The sequence below is a fragment of the Cricetulus griseus genome (genome assembly GCF_003668045.3).
Source record: "Cricetulus griseus strain 17A/GY chromosome 1 unlocalized genomic scaffold, alternate assembly CriGri-PICRH-1.0 chr1_0, whole genome shotgun sequence".
Lineage (NCBI taxonomy): Eukaryota > Metazoa > Chordata > Mammalia > Rodentia > Cricetidae > Cricetulus > Cricetulus griseus.
In genome coordinates this window covers 48508480-48530051 of record NW_023276806.1, presented here as the reverse complement: position 1 = coordinate 48530051, position 21572 = coordinate 48508480, and the positions used below count along the sequence as shown (strand labels likewise).

Here is a 21572-nt window from a genome sequence, read left to right as displayed (position 1 = left end):
AATCTTCATCCAAACCACCACACCTGTCCATGCTATTTTGGGACACAGCGTCACCCGATGGTTCAGGGCCTGCATCCTCTGGACAGGCATCTCCAAATCCTTAAGGGCACACGATCGAGAGCCAGGAGCCTCCAGCCTGCCAAGTCTTAGTTCCTGCCCCCGTGTTAGGCCCCGCCTGCAGGCCCCGCCCTATCCTCCTGGGCCAGCCCAGCCGATTCTCTTCTGCGCAGGCACCTGCCTAGCCGCCCCGCGAGGAGGGGTCCTGAGACGGCCCCAGGGACGAGCAGTGATTGGCTGCAGCTGGCGGCTGGAGCTCTGCTCCAGCGGCGCTTGACAACCGCAGTCTGCGGAGCTGAGCGGCCGGAGGCGGTATAGGGGCGGACGCGACGAGGACCGGCTGACGAGCTGATGGATTGACGTGCGGGCTGCTAAGCCCAGACCGCCGCCCTCGCGCTCGCGCCTTAGCCAGGAATTGGCTGCCCCGGGGCCCCGGCCGCCGGCCTCTCTGCCGCGTTTTCCTCCGCCGCTTCTGCCGGCTCCGCCCGGAGCCCTCAGGTGAGTGGATTCCAGGAGGCGGGGGCGGGCCGCCGGGCACCGTGGGTTGCCATGGTCACCCGTCGCCACCTGTCAGGATCCTGAAGAGGCGCAGACCCCACGGCCCCCCGGGTGGCGTTCGCGGCCGGGAGGAGTGACTTGGGTAGGCTCGGGTGGTGACTGCGAGAAGATGGGTCGCGGTCGAGGCCCGGGTGCCTAGGGGAGCGGACCTGGGACCCGCCAGGCCGTCTACCCAGGCCGCCGCTCCTGGACCACACCTTCCCCTCGTTGCCAGCCCGATTCTGGCGGCGGAGGGATGCGCCTCGCCCTGGCGTGGGTACCCACCTCGCCGCTGCTGAGGGGCGCGAGGAGGGCTGACTGCGCTGCATCTGCCTCGCCCCTCTGCTGGGTTGGAGCAAGACTGAGGGTTGCGATCTTGTCCCTTTCCTGGCTCGGCGAATGGGTAGGGAGTGGCGGGGCTGCGGGGGAGACACGGGGTAGGGGGTCGGGTTTGTCTTTTCTGACGTCAATGGACACTAGGAGCAGGCCTTCAGGGGTCTGGGAGGGTGGGGACAGGGGCATCGACTGAATTTCGAACGCGGGTTGTGCCCTGGGTGCCTGCGTAAAAGACACCGGAGGAGGTTATGGAACTCAGAGGGTTAAGCCTCTTAGCTGTATTGGGGAGAAAAAGATCGGGGCTGTAGTTCTGGGACGACGCCTTTGGCAAAGGGGTAGGGATCAAGGTAGGCAGGAGTAGTATTTGACCTGATGATTTTTTTTCCCCACTGTACATCCAGGCATGTAGTTAGTAACTACCAATGATGTTTGAGGGGAGCGTCTGGTTTCTTTCTTTCTTTCTTCTTTTTTTTTTGGCAACTTGGTTCTCACTGCATAATGAAAGGAGAAGTCTTTGTTCCACCCAGATTCATCGGTTGAAATCCTGACACTTAGTTTCCCCCCCTTTGTTGTTGAGTTCATAGAATGCTATAAAAAGTTAATGGCACAGAAATTAACATACAGGTTTAAAAGGGCTATAAATCTTTTTCACAGAAAATACACGTTCAGGTTTGTTTTTTGTTTTTGTCTTAAGTGTTGTCATATGTTGGTTGTATTAACATTTTACTAAGAAGGAGAAACGCCTAGGAGCCGATTTTCCTTTATATGGCACAATCTGGAGGTCTTGTTTATAAGGAAGATGTAATGAATCATTGCATATTTAGATTTGGGTGAAGGGTCATTGCTTCCAACAACAAAATAACACATACATGGGAAAGACAACTAAATAACCCATAGGTAAAGCAACCAAAACAAACTCATTGAATTGGGGTGTCATTATTGATGATGTGTGTGACATTTAATTTGTTATTTCTCACCCTGCTGCTTCTTAGTTTTGTCCCTTTTTATGAAAATCAGTACTAGAATGTATCATAAGGGAGTAAGAGCATTAACCTATGTTTCCAGTTACATAATTGTGCAGTCTCTTTTGTTTTGTTTGTGAAATAATTTGTCACTAAATGGACACCATATGACTTGTTTAGTATATGCAGTTTGAAAAACATTTCAAAATAAGAAAGATGCCCAGGCTGAGCAGTGGTGGTGCATGCCTTTAGTCTCAGCACTTGGGAGGCAGAGGCAGGCGGATCTCTGTGAGTTCCAGGCCAGCCTGGTCTACAAAGCTAGTCTGAGAAACCCTGTCTCGAAAGACCAAAAAAAAAAAAAAAAAAAAAAAAGAAAAGAAAAGAAAGATGCCCAGTTTTTCTTGGTAGTTCAGTTCCCTAGAAGCCATATTGCTTGGATTTAAGTTTCTCTTTGCTGCTGTAATTACAGTCATGGAAATGAGATTTATCCTATCATTGACCTTATTTTCTTCCTTATTTAAAATAGGGACAATGCCTGATGTTTTAGTCTGAGAGTAGACTGTGATGTTGATGAAAACAATTCATTTACAAGCACTGAGAGAATATTAAGGCATCTCTTGACTACTTTTCACGAGAGGGGAACAATGACAAGGATCGTTACCATTTTCTGTGTGATCTTTTTAACATCTCTAGATTCAGGACCATATTTATTACAGGAGCCTTAAAGGATTTATGGGAACACTTGAGGTGTATCCCCATTCTTAGTAGAGTTTTTCTTTTTTCTTACTTACGTGGCGATGTTGGTGAAAGAGGGTTTTCTTGTGTGTGAGGGTCAGTGATGCTTCCTTGTAAATAAGGCTACTACTAACTTGAGTTATATTTGGCACTGGATAGTCCTCACCGTGGATCACCGGTTCTTTGCTAATGAAGACATAGCTTTATTCCCTCTGACTTAAGGTTTTCAAATTGAGGGGTTGACACCATTTCAGACTGGGGATGTAGTTCAGTAGCAGAGTACTGTCTAGCTTCCACAAGACGCTGGGCTTGACCCCCAGAACAACAGAAATGAAATAAAGGATGAATAAGCTTCAGTATCCATAAAACAGACCTGTAGGCATGAAAATGACACAATGAAGTAGTCCTTAATTTTACTTGAAGAGTAGATATATTCTTACAAAACAAAGATGACATAATGAGAAGGCAATATTGACATTAATTTCTAAGATAACATTTAAATATTTCAAGATAGATTTCCTGTTGGAGGTCACTGAAACCAAGTGAGCTCTAAGATGACTTTAGTTTCTTCTGTTCTTAAGTACGAGAAAGTTTAATTAAGAAGCTTTGTCTTAGGCATTCTTAGTTAACGAATGTCAAGTACTCACACAACACAGGAAAAAAGTCAAATTTCATTTTTGTAATTCTGGTTTTTGAAAGTTTGACTGATATTAGGTTCATCATTACTTAAATTGTAATTATCCCCTCTTGTTTTAAAGCCTGAAGAAAGTTAGAGTACTCTAATGGGAATGGTGTGGATAGATCAGTGATTCTCAACCTGTGGGTTGAGACTCCTTTGAGGGGGTTGAACGTCCCTTTCACAGAGCTCACATATCAGGTATTTACATTAAGATTCATAACAGTAGCAAAATTACAGTATGAAGTAGCAACGAAAATAATTTTATGGTTGTGGGGGGGTCACCACAACACAAAGAACGGTATTAAAGGGTCGCAGCATTAGGAAGATTGGGAACCACTGACTTTATTCTGGGCCATGTACTCATTTTCTCTATTGGCAAATTTCACACCTCTGAGCATAAATGTAATCCCCTATGAAATGATGATCACAGGGGCATGATAATTAATATAAATACATAATGTATGGAAGTATCTAGCACAGGACTCCATGTAAATAAATGTTAGTACCTTTTCACTAACTCTGTATAGATTCAAAGACTAATAGTATGGGGTTGGAGAGATGGCTCTGTGGCTAAGAGCACTGCCTGCTCTTGCAGAGGACCTGGGTTCAAGTCCTAGCACACACATTGTGGCTTTCAACCATCTGTAACTCATTCAGAGGATCTAACACCCTCTTCTTACCTCTGTAGGTATTAGGCACCTGAGTGGTACACAGACATACATGCAGGCGAAACACTCATATACGTTAATAATAAAATACAAAATTTAAAAAGAGTAATTTTCATGCCCATTCTTAGTGGGAACCTTCATTGCCCCCTAAACCTCTTTGGTATTTTATATATAATTTTTAAAAGATACTCCTTCATATTCTTTATAAAATATCACATTGTCTTACAGTGTGTGTGTGTGTTTGTGTGTGTGTGTGTGTGAGTATGTGTATGTGTGTGTGTTCTTTATGTTCACCATAGTAACTTAAATATCTGAGGTATGTATACTGGTGTTAGCACATCAAAAATACTAAAGTTGCCGAGCTGTGGTGGTGCATGCCTTTAATCCTAGCACTCGGGAGGCAGAGGCAGGTGGATCTCTGTGAGTTCAAGGCTAGTCTGTCTACAAAGTGGGTACCGGAATAACCAGGGCTACACAGAAAAACCTTGTCTCAAGAAACAAACTCTAACTTGAATTAATAACAATAATAATAATAATAATAATAATAATAATAAAAAGAGAAAAAAAAAGAAACAAAAAACAAAAAGATTTAAGTGTGTATGTGTATTTTTGTAGGGTGTGTGCGTGTTAGGGCTGGTATCCAGGGAGGCCAGAGGTTTACCTGTAGCTGGAGTCATAAGTGATTGAGAGCTGTCTGAAGTTGGTCCTGGGAACTGAATTCTGTAAGAGCAGTTCATGCTCTTAACTTGATGAGTTCTCTCTCTAACTTCTGGTTTTAACATTTTTTTCAAAGATTATTTTGAAAAGAATTAGGTAAATTTTGTTTTGTTACCAATTTTAAGAAAAATGGGGGGCGGGGTTGGGGATTTGGCTCAGTAGTAGAGTACTTGCCTAGCAAGCTCAGGGCCCTGGATTCTGTCCTCAGCTCCAGAAAAAGAAAAACAAACAACAACAACAACAACAGCAACAACAAAAACAAATTGGGAGATGGGTATGGTGGTATACACCTGTAATCCCTGCCCTTGGATGATAGAGATGGGAGGATCATTAGTTCAAAGCAAGCTTGAACTATATGTGATCCCATCTCAAAAAAGCAGGTGAACTTGGTGCCTAATGCCTGTAATCCCAGAACTTGGGAGATGGAAGCATGTGGATTGCTGTGAGTTTGGAGGTAGCATGCTCTACATAGCAAGTTCCAGGACAACCTAGAGTACAATAATGTCTCAAAGGGGGAGAGGATAGATTTGGTGATGAAATTTTAGGTAATGAAAAAGTAGATCACAAACAAATGATGACATTAGGCATTTTTTTGTTCATTCATTGTAAAATGCCCTCAATTATGGGAAGTGTTAGTTTTACTGTATATAGTTACTTACCATACCATACCCAAAATACTGTGCTCTAATCTAGGTGCCTTAATTAAGACAGATGTGGCATGTATTTAGAGGATCATCATTCAGATGGTAGGGGATGTGAAGAATGGTTTTGTAGGGCTCCATTAACAACATGCTTAAGGTCTAAGAATAGTACCCAACGTTTATATATTGTAAACACAGCAGTTAATCTTGTTTTGGGGATTCTGCTCTAGTTTGTAGCTCAATAATAGAACAGAAATTTTGTGATCTAATTTAAAATTTTTTCATTTGTGTAATATTTAGCTTAATTTTATTTAAAATGTTCAAGGGTTTAGTTTTACTTTCATTCATGTGTGAATGTGTGTGTGCACATGCCATATGTGTGTAGGTGCCCTTTGTGGCCATAAGGAGGGTGTTAGATCCCTGAGAGCTGGAGTTAAAAGATGTTGTAAGCCATCTGATCTTGGGTCTTCTGCAAGAGTAGTCTGTGCTCTAAACTGCTGAACTATCTCTTCAGCCCCAGTTTTAATTTTAAAATTAAAGTTATCTTCATATCAGAAACCACTGGCATGGTGCATACCTTTATCTGCAGCTCTCAGGAGGCTGAGGCAAGAGGATCTCAAGTTTGAGACCAGCTGAGCTAAGATGATGATGATCCTTTGAAATGGAGTCTCTTTGTGTTTATAAGACTGCCTGGAATTCTGAGGTTGAAGCATATACTCCTGCCTCAGCTTCTCAAGTATGTGGGACTATAAGTGCACACTACAGTCGTCCTGAGTGAGGCAATTCAGACCCAGGAAGACAAGCATTGCATGTTTTTCTCTTTGGATGTGTGTGTTTCATTTAGAATGCTCACAGAGGTTAAGTTGCTTGTAAGTGAGCAGAGCACATTGAGAAAAGGAAGTGATGTTCCCAGGAAGGGAATATATAATATAGTGTTATAAAAGGATAAAGGGGAGATCAGAAATGGAGGATCATCTGGGATAGGGAATGGGAGGGCGGATGGAGGATGGACAGGAAGGACTAAAGGCTTTTTGAAAAGCCATCTGGAAATCTACTACAGTAGAAGCTTCCTAAAATATAAATATGTATAGAAGGAGTTTAAGTAGCATTACCATATGAAGGGAACAATAGCCCAAGTAAACACCATATAAATAAATGAATATAAATATAAATAAAACCCCCAGTACCAAAAATAGATTACATTTTTTCGAGTTGTTGGCCAGTGGGGTTCCATAGATCCTGCAAATATTATAAGCTGTTGCCAATGCAATGTTATCCTTTACATCTTGATAGTAAGACACTATTGCTGAAGACACTGCATTCTTTAATCATGGAACATGGAGAAATCTAGCTGGTCCTCAGCTAGAAGCTTCACTCTTACTTTCTAGTGTTCATAGTGTCCATACTGCTGGAAGGTATTATAAACAGTACCAGAGGAGAAAAGTGGTCATTAATCTTACCCAACTATAAATGCTGTGATCTATAGTACTGAACTGCCTGCAAGATTACCCCACTGGTGCAATAGCAGCACAAATGTTATAGGAGTAATTCTACTATTTTTGATTGGGTTTAAGGTCTGCTCTGTAAGATGGAAGCCATACCTAGTAGTGACTAGTTAGGTCATTGGCCATGGGGAAAATATGTTACTATTATTCTGTTAAACAATCATAGCAATAATAAAATGATTCCTAATTACATATTGCTATATCTGTGGATCAGTGCCAGTGTGAGAAATTGTCTTGGGTTATGAGAAAATACAAATGTCTCTGCAGTAATACTACTTCATTATATACATACTAATTTGTTTTTTTAGGGTTTATTTTATGTGTGTGTGTGTGTGTGTGTGTGTGTGTGTGTGTGTAGGGTTATGTGCACATGTGTACAGGTACCTGGCTGTACTGGCACTTGCTATGTAGATCCTGCTGAATTAGAATTAATTGCTTCTGCTTCCAAATTCTGAGATTACAGATGCATGTCTCCATGCTTAGGTTAGAATCTGAAGTTATTTTGTAAGGTGTTTTTTTGTTTTTTTGTTTGTTTGTTTGTTTTCTGAGACAGGGTTTTCTGAGACAGGGTTTCTCTGTGTAGTTTGGAGTCTGTCCTGGAAATTGCTTCGTAGTCCACGCTGACCTTGAACTCACAGATATCTGCCTGCCTCTGCCTCCCAAGTGCTGGGATTGCAGTTATGCACCACCACCACCTGTTGTAAGGTGTGTGTGTGTGTGTGTGTGTGTGAGAGAGAGAGAGAGAGAGAGAGAGAGAGAGAGAGAGAGAGAGAGAGAGAGAGAGAGGAGGGGGAGAGAGAGAGGGGGGATCTCAATATACAGCTTTGACTGGCCTAGAAAACTATGTAGGGTTGTAACGTGAGGTTTTCTCTTGCACAGCTAGGTCCCACTGCCCTTCTCTGCCCCAAAGAAACATGTAGATGCTTTATTAGTATAAAGCTGTTGGTCTTTGGCTAAGGTTTCTTATTTGCTAGCTCAGTCTTAATTATTTACCATTTACTAATAATTCAAGTATTTCCACGTGGTCTTATCTTACCGGAGATAAGGTCTGGGCCTCTTACTCCATTGGGGTATACATGGTGTCTGCTCAGTGTCTCAGAAGAGAAGAGAAGAGAAGAGAAGAGAAGAGAAGAGAAGAGAAGAGAAGAGAAGGAAGAGGAAGAGGAAGAGAAGAGAGGAGAGCGATTTTCTGCTTGTCCCTGCTTATATTCTGATTCTGCCTGGTATGTCACTTCCTGCCTGGATCACATGGCAGCTTCTCTTTGCTACATTTCCCAGAATTTTCCTTGTCTCCTAGTCCTGCCTATCTTGCTTCCTTATTGGCTAACAGTGCTTTATTCATCAACCAATAAGAAGAACATGTACAGAAGACTTCCCCTGTCATAGGGCTCCCTTCAAACTCACAGAGATCTGCCTGCTTCTATCTCCAGAGTGCTGGTATTTTTAAAGTGTGTGCTACCATACCTGGCATAACTGTATGCTTATGTTTTATTATTATTACTATTATTATTATTGTTGTTGTTGTTTTTTGAGACAGTTTCTCTGTATTGCTTTGGAGCCTGTCCTGGAACTAGCTCTTGTAGACCAGGCTGATCTCAAACTCACAGAGAGATCCCCTGCCTCTGCCTCCTGAGTACTGGGATCAAAGGAGTGCGCCACCAATGCCCGGCATGTTTTTTTATTTAAAACTTTTTTTGACATAGGATCTTGTTATGTAACGCAGGTTAGCTTGCAAATTTATGTAGTCTAGGCTGGCCTTGAACTTGCCATCTACCTGCTTCAAATCCTCAAGTACTGAGATTACCATACTTGAGTGTTTGTACAACACACAACTTCATGTAGAAATTTAAATTTTTAAAAAAATTTCAGATGTGTATGTCACATGTATGCAGTTGTCTGCAGAAACCAGAGAAGGAGTTGAATACTCTACAGCTAGAGTCACAGGTAGTTGTGAGCCACTTGATATGGGTGCTAGGAACTGATCTTGGGTTCTCTGGAAAAGCAACAAGCTCTCTTAACTGCTGATCCATCTTTCTAGACCCACACTTAAATCTTTTGAATGTGTAATATTTGTACATGGTACAAAATTAAAAAGATTTGACAAGGTCTTCGGGACACAACCATGATTACCAGTTCCTTGTATCTTTTTACTAGAGACATTTCAGGTATATGTACAACATATGAATTGAGCTAACTATTTAAAGTGGCACTAGGCTTTAAACATCATTTGTCTTGCTATGTCCCTATTTTGCTCTAACTCATTATATTCTTGTCACCTCCTCCCCCGCCTTATTCCACTGTTGTGATTTAGGAATGTGCTACCATGCCTGGGCATAATATGTTTCATTTTGTTTCCTCTTTTAAAAGTTTGTTCTCTGGTGTGTATATGTGTATTTGTGTGGGCATGCCATTGTACATATGTGGAGGTCAGAGAATAACCTGTGGGGGTAGGCTATCTCCTAATATGGATCCCAGGGATCAAACTTTAGGTTTTCAGGTTTGGTGGCAAGTGCCTTAAGGTACTGAGCCAATTCTCTGGTCCCCTTTTCATTTTTTCCGCTTTTTATTTTTTGAGCAGCTCAGGCTGGCCTTGAACTTGCTCTGTATAGCCAAGGTTGTTTTGAACTTCTGATCTTGCTTCCTCTTCTTCCTGAGTGCTGGAATTGCAGGTTTGCATCACCATGACTGGTTTATGTGGTTCAGGTTCTTACATGGTAGGGTAGCTAAGTACTTTTATGTTAACATCCTCAGCCCCACAGTCTGTTTCTGTGGAACAAAAGTCATCGACAGTTCTGGAAGGTAAGTTAAAGTAATCCATAATCGGGTGGTGGTGGCACACACCTTTAATCCCAGTACTTGGGAAGCAGAGGCAGGTGGATCTAAGAGAGTCTGAGGCCAGTTTGTTCTGCCAAAGTTCTAGGATAGCAGGGACTGTTACACAGAGAAACCCTGTCTTGAGAAACAAAACAAAACAAAAAAACAAAAACAAAGATGGTTGTCAACATTAAGAAAGGACACCTGTTTACAAAACATAGGTGGTTAGCAGCAGAAGATGGAGCTTTGTAGTTAGAAGGAAAGTTTTGTTTGGTTAAATTATCTAAAGGGGTCTAGAGAGATGGTTCAGAGGTTAAGAGTACTGGCTGCCCTTCCAGAGGTCATGAGTCAATTCCCTGCAATCACATGGTGGCTCACAGCCCTCTATAATCTGTTGTTTCTGTCTGGTGCCCTCTTCTGGTGCACAGGTGTACATGCAGGCAGAATGCTGTATACATAATAACTAAATAAGTCTTTAAAGAATTATTTAAAGAAAAATCTATTTTATTTTACTGACCTTATAAATTGAAATTTTCTGATTATTCCAGACTTCATAGTACCCACCAGAATATATGCTTCCTGTTACTAAAATGTGAATTGAAGCAAATCACAAAAATTAAAGGCAAATCATAGAAATGAAGCTGTAAGCACTTTTTCATGACTGTCCTAATTTCCTCAGCCTTAACTTCTGAACCGTTCTTAGCCTCCTGTGTTTTCCTTCTTTCAAGTTCTGTATTTTAAGTAAGCAACGCTATTGCAAAGGAACATTTAAGTCATCTCTATTTATATTTGGTTAGAAAGCTAGCCCTGATTTTTTTCTTTTGAGACATTGTCTCACTGTGTAGCCCAAGTTTGCCCTGGACGTACTAGATAGATAGCTCAGGCTGACCCCAAATTCTTAGTAGTCCTAATGTGGTCTTTGGAGTGCTGAGTTTACTGTAGCTTGCAGCTTGCACTTGCAGCTCCTTCTCTATGTATGGAAATACATTTTTGTTACCATTTTTTATCTGTTAATGTCGACCTTTAACCTTAGATTTCTAAAACTAATTTATATTCAAACTTTTTTCTTTTAGTTATATTTTGTGTTTATGGGTGTTTTGCTTGTATGTAGTATCTGAAAGAGGCTAGAAGATGCCATCAGATCCCTGGGAGTTAGAGAGGGTTATGAGCTGCCATGTGGGGACTAGGAATTGAGCACCATGTCTCCTGAAAGAGTAGACAACAGTGTTTTTCTTTTTTCTTTCTTTTTTTCCTTTTTGTTGTTTTTGAAACAGGGTCTCTCTATGTGGTTTTGGCTGTGCACACCTACACCACATGAAGACAATTTACTGGAGTTGGTTCTCTCCTCTCAGACTCAGGTCTTCAGGCTCGGCAGCAGACATCTAACCTGCTGAGTCATCTTACCTGCCCCAACTATTTTACTCTTATATCATTAGACATTTGAGTTGAGGGGCTGGAGAGATGGTTCAGCAGTGAAGAGCACTAGCTGCTCTCCTAGAGGACTGCATCCATATGATAGCTCACAACCATCTGAAACTCCAGTCCAAGGGATCGCATGTTCTCCTCTGGTGTCCTTAGGTGCTGCGTGCATGTGGTGCTCAGATATACAAGCAGGTAAAACAAACATACACATGTGGTACATTTCTTTAATTCTAGCACTCAGGAGGTTCTCTGTGAGTTAGAGACCAGTCTGGCCCATATAATGAGTTGCAGGTTACCCAGGGTCTGTAAAGAGAGATTTTGTCTTCAAACAATATTTTTTAGTTGAATAATTAACTTACTCTTCTCCTTATCCAAGCAGCTTCTCTCCATAACAGACAGCATGCTGTTTGATGATGAGAACATTCTAGTTGGCTGTGCATTTCTTGCTCTTCATGAAGAAATAGACAAAAATGAACAAAACTGGATTATCTACAAACTCTTACTTGATTAGAATAAACTGGTCCTATGAGAAAGTATGCTTCCTAACATTCCTGTTAGTCATCAGATGATATTTCCTGCAGCTAGTCTGTTAGCATGGTAATCTTTTGCATTGCTCTGAGGAATTTTGTTGTTTTGTTTTTTTTCGAGACAGGATTTCTCTGTGTAGCTTTGGAGCCTATTCTGGCACTCTGCTCTGGAGACCAGGCTGGCCTTGAACTCTCAGAGATCTGCCTGCCTCTGCCTCCTGAGTGATGGGATTAAAGGCTTTTGCCACCAAAGCCTGGCTTGCTCTGAGGAATTTTTTTACATATATTATTTATTTTGTGTATGCGTAAGCCTGTGCATGTTGTTTTAGAGTGTGCAAGTCAGAGGACACCTTGACAGGAGTCTGTTCTCTCTGCCTGTCCACTGTGTGGGTCCTAGACATTGAATTCAGGCTGTCAGGCTTAACAGCAAGAGCCTTTACTTGCTGAGCCACATTGCCAGCCCGACTGTGAGTGAGCTTGTTTTCTTTTTCTTTTTCTTTTCTTTTCTTTTTTTAAAGATTTTATTTATTATGTATACAGCATTCTGCTTCCATGTATATCTGCACACCAGAAGAAGGCACCAGAGCTCATAACGGATGGTTGAGCCACCTTGTGGTTGCTGGGAATTGAACTCAGGACCTCTGGAAGAACAGCTGGTGCTCTTAACCTCTGAGCCATCTCTCCAACCCCTGAGTGTTTTCTTTAATAGAAGTATTCTATTTTATTGTTCCCAAAGATATCCCAAATCGTACTTAGAATCCGGGATCTTGTTTCTGGAGCTAGATAACTCCAGTCTTGCTTATCAGCCTGCTGCACTGTTCCCTCTTCAGATACATAGATGCCATCCAAACACTTTCTAATGTCCTTGTTCTTAACTGTTGTGGCTTGCTGATTCAAAGCCATAGAATTTGAAACAAATTTAGTGTCATTTCCTTCAAGGATTAACTCATCCATCTGGGCTTGAGAAACAGAACATATTTTTCACCCAAGAAATTTCAGGTTTCGACCAGCAGCCCATTCTCCTGAATAATAATATTTATGGACAAGAAAGCATATGCAGTCCTCATCTTGTATTAGAAACTCCGTGTAACACCCTTGATCATGTTCTGAACATGACTACAGATAGTTCAGACAGTGGCCATTTGTCAACCCAGCACGTCTTCTTTTTCTTTTCAAGGAGACAGCTTCATGTTGATGTGATTGAAGTCCCCCTGCAGTGTTCCTCTAGGGCCCTTTACAATAACTGCGCCCCTCAATGTGATGTCACATTTTCTGGAATGTGGACAGTCTTATTGCTGAGGATGCTCTCCATTCTCACAGTAGATGTGGCAAAGAGAGAGAGAGCTACCTTTGTCCATGTTCCTGTAATCTGGCAGGAGCCTAAATGGTTCCTGTGCAATTTAACATTTGAAAAATCAGTTGTATATGGCTTGTACAAAATGAGAGCACTGATGTAATGATTTTTTTTTCCGACTTCTTAGTTGTAAATCTTTTTGCTTTCATAGTCTATGTATTCAGTTGTGTCGTGACCCAGCATGTCTCAGCCTTAGTCCATGAGGTTCTACCTGAGTGGGGGTGTGTGGACCTGGAAGCTCCAAGCAACCCAATGGCAATAAAGACCAAACACAGGCATCTTGTTATCTTCAGAGAGCTCTCAGTTCCATGTTGTGGAACTAGAGTCATTTCTTTATTAGCCATCTTTTCTGGTGTTTCTTAACCATCCTGCTAATACCACGAGGCAACCATTTCTCTCTTTGTTCTCCTCTTTGCTCTGGCTCTGGCCCCTCACCTCTTAACTCCTAACCTTCTTTCCTCACAAGTTACTCACACCTCAGATCTCTCTGCCCAGGTGCAGGCCTAGTCAGATGCTTAGGTGCATAGATATGCAAATAAGGAGGCATATTACCCTGAGGCCATGGTAAACAAAAGTAGCCCTACTGACATTAACAATACAATAGTGGGCCGGAGCTTTCCATTGCTCCATGTTTAGTGAGACCCAAGGCTGCATCTCAAAATATTCCATAGCGGAAACACTTTGGTCCCCCACACAGTTGTATCTCTACAGATATATAGGTAAGTGTTAGGAGGAGGAACTTTATTTTTTCTATTGAAAACATTTTTTCATGCAATATTTTCCACCTCCTCACATATCCAACTCCATACCTTCTTTCTCTCTGTCTGAGAAAACAGGCAGAAAAAAAAAAAAGAAAAAGTGCAAGAAACACACGCACGCACGCACGCACGCACGCACGCACGCACGCACACACACACACACATCCATCCATAGCTGGGCATTGGTGGTGCACACCTATAATCCTAGCACAGAGAAGCAGAGACAGTCAGATCTCTGTAAGTTCAAGGCCAGCCTGGTCTGCAGAGCAAGTTCCAGGACTGGTTCCTTAGCTACTGAGAAAACCTGTCTTGAACAAAGCCATAAAAACACAAAAATTGGAAACCGTAACACATAAGCAAAAGACCACTAAGATAAAAAACATGCCCAAACAAAGCAAAAAAATTTTTTTTTTTTACAGAAATATTATTGAGTTTGTTCTGTGTTGGTTATTTCCTGCTGGGCACTGGGCCTGCCCTTAAGTGTGGTTTATATACCCAGTGTGACTCTGTTGGAGAAAACTAATTTTTCCTTTGCAAGCCGTTGCAATTTGGAGCTAGCTTGTTAATGATGGGAACTCCTGCCATGTCCCCCTGTCAGCACTGGGACCCCATCTGTCTTGGACCTGTACAGGCCCTGTGCATGCTGCTTGTGGGTTCATACGTGTGTCAGTACTGTTATGTCTGGAAGGCACTGTTTCCTTTGGTGTCTTCCTTCCCCCTGGGTCTTAGAAAGGCACTGTTTCCTTTGGTGTCTTCCTTCCCCCTGGGTCTTAGAATCATTCAGCTTCCTCTTTGCATAGTTATCTAAGCCTTGACGGGGGAGAGAGGTGTGATGAAGTCATCCCATTTATGAGCGAGTGTTCCAAAGTATCTCACTCTGCACATTGTCCAGTTATGAGTTTCTGTATCAGTTCCCATCTACTGCAAGAGGAAACTGATGGCTGAGCAAGACACTGATCTATAGGTATAGCAGAATGTTGTTAGGAGTTACTTTATTACTATGTTCCTTTAGCATAACAATAGTGTTTGGTTTTCCTTTAGGCCCATGGTTGATCTAGTCTCAGTAGAAGGAATTTCAAAGTGTTGAAATGTAATTGATATTACCAGTATGACACTGAAATTACCAATAAATTGTATGTTTCAGTTGAGCCTTATTATGTTTAACTCCAAAATGAGTCATGAGTGACCAACCTTTGATCCATAGGTTGCATGTTTCCTAGGAGATATATATATATGAATTAAGCTCAGTGCAAAAGTGCAAACTTACTTAGAATTATGATCTTTTTTGTTAAGTCTATTGGGGAAGGGAGGTGTGCTTGAGATGGGCTTTGTAGAATACAGCACTGTGGCACAGTGTCTTGAGTGTTAGACACGCCTAATACTGTTATTTCTAGATTATTTTGAGGTGCCTCAGACTTCATCATTTAATCTGCCATCATTCCAATGTGTATTTCTCACAGATTAGTACTTAAAAAATCTGACCCATATTTTAACACATTAAAGAATGACTCAGTTTTGATAGTTAATTTCACTTTGAAATACATGTGCTAAAAATTTCCGAGCAACATTGTCATTTCTAGGCAATTAAACCTACACATAAAACAACAGGACTAAATTTTTGTTGTTATTGTTTATTTAGGCTTAGCAATATGACGGCGGAAGAAACAGTGAATATAAAGGAGGTTGAAATCATTAAGCTGATTTTGGACTTCTTGAATTCAAAGAAACTTCACATTAGTATGCTGGCCCTTGAGAAGGAAAGTGGAGTCATAAATGGCCTATTTTCTGATGATATGCTTTTCCTGAGGTATGTTAACATCATTACTACAAGGCTTGCATGTAGCTCTTCAAAGAAGAGTATTAATATGGCGATGTGTATAATATGCTCATGAAATACTCTAAGTATAATTTAATAATTGGTTTTTATTTCATAATGGAATATTCACAACATACAGTAATATATTTGTAGAAAGTTTTCAGTGGTAAGATGTATAGTCTTTGCAGTCACAGTCTTATTGGTAGCAATTTAAAAAGTATTCAAGAAATCCAAGGCATTGGGAAGGTAAAGAAAACATTTTAAAAATATGCACAAGGAGTGCGTAGAAATGATTGCCATAAAATAAAGCATTCATTATAGAAATATATTCATTATGAAAAGTAAAGAAAATTTACCACTGTTTAGAAACAACTGTGATTCATATATATATGTATACATATATATATATATATATATATATATATATATATATATATATATTTAAGCTTTATTTATGCTTTTCCTAAATGTATGTCTGTGTACCATGTACATGCCTGGTACCTGTGAAGGCTAGAAAAGGGTGTCAGATCCCAGGAACTGAAGTTAGAGATGGTTGTTAACTGCCATGTGGGTACTGGGAATTGAACCCATGTCCTCCAGAACAGGCCCAGAAGAGCAGTAGTGCTTTTAACCATTGAATGGTTTCTCCCTCTTGTGTTTATTTTTTTACAAACAGCAATTTTCCAGGCATTGCATTCAGTCCCAGCACTTGAGAGAGTTAGAGGCAGAGGCAGGCAGATATCTGTGAGTTTCAGGCTAGGCTGGTCTACATTATTGGTTCTCAACCTTTCTAATGCTGCAACCTTTATTACAGTTCTTTATATTGTAGTAACTCCCAGCCATAACATCATCATCATCATTATTATTGCTATTACTATTATTATTTGTTTTGTTTTGTTTTTTGAGATAGGGTTTCTCGATAGGTTTGGAGCCTGTCCTAGAACTATAGAGATCTGACTGTCTTTGCCTAGTGCTGGGATTAAGGTATGCACCACACCTAGTTTACCCTTGTCTTTCAAGTATTGATACCTCTGGAATTTAGTGCTGGCCCCTGAGTCCTCTCTAGGGACCTACTGGCTTGTGATGGAATTTTACTGGTCTGAGGTGAAATGGGAAGAATTATAAAACAGAAAGTTTTTTGTTAAGTTAATGTATTCACCTTAAAGATCTAACCTTTGAAATTGTGTCCTTTCTTCCTTTTAAAGATTAAAACATGTACTGCGACATATATTGTGGTTGGTTATTAGTATTCTTTAAATAAAATATTGATAATCTTATAAAAGTCCTTCTGCCCATCCTTTTTTATAAACTTACTGTGATCATAAATTCAAAATTAAGAAATTATTATTGTAAAAGAATCACTGCTAATGTCTGAGGAATCAGAGGTTAATCTAATTATTTGCTTTTAATGTCTGTTTTGTCATCTGCTCTGTCATCTGTTAGTGTGACCTGAATTGATTAGCATTCTGGGTTTTTCTTTATTTAGGCAGTTAATTCTGGATGGCCAATGGGATGAAGTTCTTCAGTTCATTCAACCTCTAGAATGTATGGAAAAGTTTGACAAAAAAAGGTAGGATTTTAATTTAAAGGTTTAGTGTCTTGTCATTGGTAGCAGCCTAGTTTCAAAACAGAGCAATGAACACATTTAAGATGTAGCCTTCCTATGCAGCATCACACACAGGATCCATAGGATGAGTTACATAGTTACAGTTCTTGAGATTTACTTAGTCAGTAGTGTGTATACAAAGAGATACCAGTGCAGACTTCAAAGATGACTTTCTGCTGACACTTGGCCTTCTTTGTTCAATGAGCAGCCAGCAGTAATTTGGGCCCTGATTCTCTTAGTATAACCAGTGTGGTTCTTTCCTTCCCTCCCCTGGCTGCCTTTTAGTTTTATGCTTTATCATTGGTTTTTAGCAGTTTGATTATGATATGCTTAAGTGTTTTTTTATTTGTTCATTTGTTTGTTGGTTGTACATTTTCTGCTTAGGGTTTGCTGAGTTTGGGGAGGCTATATGTTTATTCTTCCAATTTGAAATGTTTTTGGCCACTACTTCTTTGAAAATGTATCTTCTACTTTGTCTTTTCCTTCTGGGATATAATATTAAATTGCATTTTGTCCCCAGGACTGAGGATTTTGTTTGTTTGGTTTTATTTGTGGTTCTAGAGATTGAACACAGGGCCTCTGATGCTTCACTAATGCTCTGGAGTAAACTGTGGCTGCAGTGTCCCCCCACCCTTTCCATCCTTTTTTTTCTTCTTTCTCAAGACAGGGTCTCTCTCATTAGTCTCAGATTGGTCTCAAACTTGATACCTTGAACTTCTGATCCTCCTAGCTTCACCTCCCCAGTACTTGGATTTATACAGGTGTGTACCACCAGACTCAGTTAATGAGGTGCTGGGGTTTGAACCTGGGAGTTTATGCATGCTAGGCAAACACTTTACCAATGAGCCACATGCCCAGCCTACTACCCTCAACTTGAAAAAAAATTGTTCAGAGACAGTGTCTTGCTATATAGCTCAGAATAGACTGGACTTGTAATCTTCTGGCTTCCACATTTCAAATGCTGGGGTGGTAGGTATTTGTGCCAAACCTGCATCTTACATCTTTTTTTTTTTTTTTTTTTTTTTTTTTTTTCGATACAGGGTTTCTCTGTGTAGCTTTGGAGCCTATCCTGGGACTCACTCTGTAGACCAGGCTGGCCTCGAATTCACAGTGATCCACCTGCCTCTGCCTCCCAAGTGCTGGGATTAAAGCCGTGCGCCACCAACACCAACGCCTGGCATACCTGCATCTTTTTAAAAGCATTTCCCCTCTTTGTTCCTATGAATTATTTTTTATTTAATATTCACTAACTTTTTTTATTAGCTAGATAGTGATAAGCATGGGATTTTAAATTTCAGATAGCATATTTTTCAGTTTCAATTTTTTTTTTCAATTTCAATTTTTTTATTTGTCATGGTGATATATACTGATAATCCCAGTACTTAGAAGTCAGGAAGATAATGAGTTTGAGGTCATCCTGCACTAAATAAGGAATTTCATATTAGCCTGGGATGTACATAGCATGTAACTCAATTTTTTTTTTGTCTTTTATAATTTCTCTGAGATACTCGTATCTGTTCATTTACTGTGGTATTTTTATTTAAGTCTTTGTACTTAAATAGTTGCTTATTTGCTAGTGTACTCATTGTCTGCTAAGTTTGAACTTGTAGTCATAACAGGTTCAGATTTTTTTTGTTTGTTTGTTTTATTTTTCAAGACAGGGTTTCACTGTGGTTTTGGAGCCTGTCCTGTAACTCGATCTGTAGACCAGGCTGACCCCGAACTCACAGAGATCCACCTGCCTCTGTCTCCCGAGTGTTGGGATTAAAGCGTGCGCCACCAACCCACCAACGCCCAGATCAGGTTCAGATTTTAATGGTTATCTCTTTCCCTAACTTTAAATTATTTAAAAAAGTATTCATTTTATTTAAATATTCTTTGGCTCTATTATAGATTCCCCCTTCCCCTGCCCCAAATGCTAGAAGCAGAAACCAGTGCCCTGTGTACACTATGCAAGTGCTGTACAACTGAGTATATTCCCAGTTTGTAAATTCATTCTTGAGACTGAATTCTGCTATCTTCCTTTGAAGTGTTGACTTTTTGGTTTTTTGAGACAGGGTTTCTCTGTGGCTTTGGAGGCTGTCCTGGAACTAGCTCTTGTAGAACAGGCTGGTCTCAAACTCACAGAGATCTGCCTGCCTCTGCCTCCCCAGTGCTGGGACTAAAGATGTGTGCTACCACCGCCCGGCTGAAGTGTTGACTTTTACACTTTTAAATTATGTATATATGTGTGGATATGTGCAAGTAAGTGCGTGTGTCTGACAACCAATACCAGAGGTGTAGGGTCCCCTGGAGCAGGAGGTAAGCATGGCTGTGAGCTGCTCTGTGGGGTACTGGGAACTGACCTTGGGCCTTCTGCAAGAGAAGCAAACATTGTTAAACATGGAGCCATCTCTCCAGCCTTAAAAGTGTTGACTGTTATTCAAGCAATGCAAATTTTGTCTCTTCTCTTGTGGATTCTAGTCATATTTCTTCTTGATTCTTTCACCTGTTTTCTGTTGTTCTCACATTGTTCCTTAGCATTTCCCTTTTATCTTAACCATTTTGGGAATGCCATAGGTTTGGATACTTGAATTTATACATGAGATTTTAGTGCATTTCTTACTGTGGCTTCCTTTTATTCATTTCTTTATTGTTTGTTCACTCATTTTCTGTCTGATCTATCAGTATCAAACTAGGGTGCTGGAACATTTTTTTTTCTAAAGATTTGTTTTTATTTTCAATTGTGCCCATGCACGTGTGTCTGTGTGGAAGTACTCGCCTGTGAGTGCAGGTACCCAAGGAGGCCAGAAGATGATGTTGGATCCTCTGGGGCTGGAGTTTCAGGCAGTTGTGGGACTTCCAACATTGGTGCTGGGATTCAAACTTGGGTCCTCTGCAAGAGCAGTGAGTGCGTGCTATTAACCACAGAACCATCTTTCAGCCCATAGGATGCTGGAAACTTTTACACCTTTGGTTCTTACTCACACAGTTCTCTTTTTTCAAGAATTAACTCCTTCCTATGCTGAGTTTTAATTTCCATTTTTCTCTTTCTACTCTATCTCTCTCTTTTCTTTTTGGTTTGAGATAAGGTCTTGCTATATAGCCCAGACTACCTTTTGACTCAAAAATCTTCCCGCTACATGTGGCTCCTGTGCTGCCATGCTTGTATTTTTGGTTGTTTTCTAATGTTTTCAGTGTGTGTTTGTGTGTGCCTTTTCTCCAGGGCTTAACAGTACCTGCAGTTATAGAACTTTACAGTTATAGAAATTGAGTTTTATAATTTGAGTAAATCACTCGGATTTTTTTCTAACTCTTTGCTCTTATTGGTTCATTTATGTGAACTACTGGTGATCTTCTATCTTTACTTGAGACACTCCTGATAATCTATCATCTTCTGAGCTCCATAGGCACCGGAGCTCCATATGGTTCACATGCATTCGTTGCAAGCAAAACATTCATACAGATAAGTCAATAAATTTATTTTGGTTTGTTTTTTTGAGACATGGTTTTTCTGTGTAGCACTAGTGGAACTTACTCTCTAGACCAGGCTGGCCTCGAACTGATCTACCTGTCTCTGCCTCCCAAGTGCTGGGATTAAAGGCATGTGCCACCACCCAGCAATGCATAATTTCTTTTTTAGTTTTTAAAAAGTTTTAAGTCGGGGCCTGGAGAGATGGTTCAGAGGTTAAGAGCACTGACTGTTCTTCCAGAGGTCCTGAGTTCAATTCCCAGCAACCACATGGTGGCTCACAACCATCTAAAATGAGATCTGGTGCCCTCTTACAGCCTGCAGGCATACATGCAGGCAGGACATTGTATACATAATAAAAAAAATCTTTAAAAATTATTTTAAAAAGTTTTAAGTCTATGGTTATTTTAAGATATTGTTAGAACTGTACCTTTTTACTCTTTTTAATACTTTTATTCTTGTTGTTGTTGCTGTTTTTTGAGATAGAAGCTGGTCTCAAACTTACTATATAGTGATTGCTACTATTATTTGTCATTAGAATTATATCAGATATGACTTCTCTGTGATAAGGAGCTTGGTAAAATATTTTAAGAATTTTCTGAAAGCATTTTTACTTTATTAAAAATTTTTTAGACTTTAAAATTTTTATTTTGTTTATTAATGTTTTGCCTGCATGTATGTATGTATACCATGTGCCTCTGGTTCCTGTGGAGGTCAAAGAGGGTGCCAAATCCCCTGGAACTGGAGTTACAAAAGCTGTGAGCTTCCATGTTGTTTCTGGGAACTGAACCTGGCTCCTTTGCAAGAACAGCAGGTGCTCTTAACTGCTGAGCTGTTTCTCCAGATCCCAGTTTTACTCACAGTAGCTTCTAAGTTCATTTGTCAGCTACTGGAAAATGATGTTTTTTCGGTTTCTTTTAAAATAATAGTTAATGCCTTTAAAAACATGTAATTGTGTGTGTGTGTGTATATGTGCACGTGTGCATT

At 40.5% G+C, this 21572-nt stretch overlaps 1 protein-coding gene and 1 pseudogene across 11 annotated transcripts in view; one reads left to right on the top strand and one right to left on the bottom strand.

The window, feature by feature from the left end:
• Nucleotides 1-256: 256 nt before the first annotated feature.
• Nucleotides 257-21572, top strand: part of Wdr47 (WD repeat domain 47) — a 52386-nt gene continuing 31070 nt past the window's right edge. For 2 of the 11 annotated variants that reach the window (XM_027395515.2, XM_027395511.2), the window contains exons 1-3: nucleotides 11019-11265; nucleotides 15352-15519; nucleotides 17015-17098. In XM_027395515.2, coding sequence (XP_027251316.1) covers nucleotides 11207-11265; nucleotides 15352-15519; nucleotides 17015-17098 — 311 coding nt within the window. In that variant the 5' untranslated portion in view covers nucleotides 11019-11206. Of the gene's footprint in view, nucleotides 556-7988; nucleotides 8061-11010; nucleotides 11266-15351; nucleotides 15520-17014; nucleotides 17099-21572 lie in introns of those variants that run through there. The other 9 variants (XM_027395519.1, XM_027395518.1, XM_027395516.1 and 6 more) reach the window with 8 other exon arrangements.
• On the bottom strand, nucleotides 12303-12912 carry LOC103161732 (annotated as a pseudogene).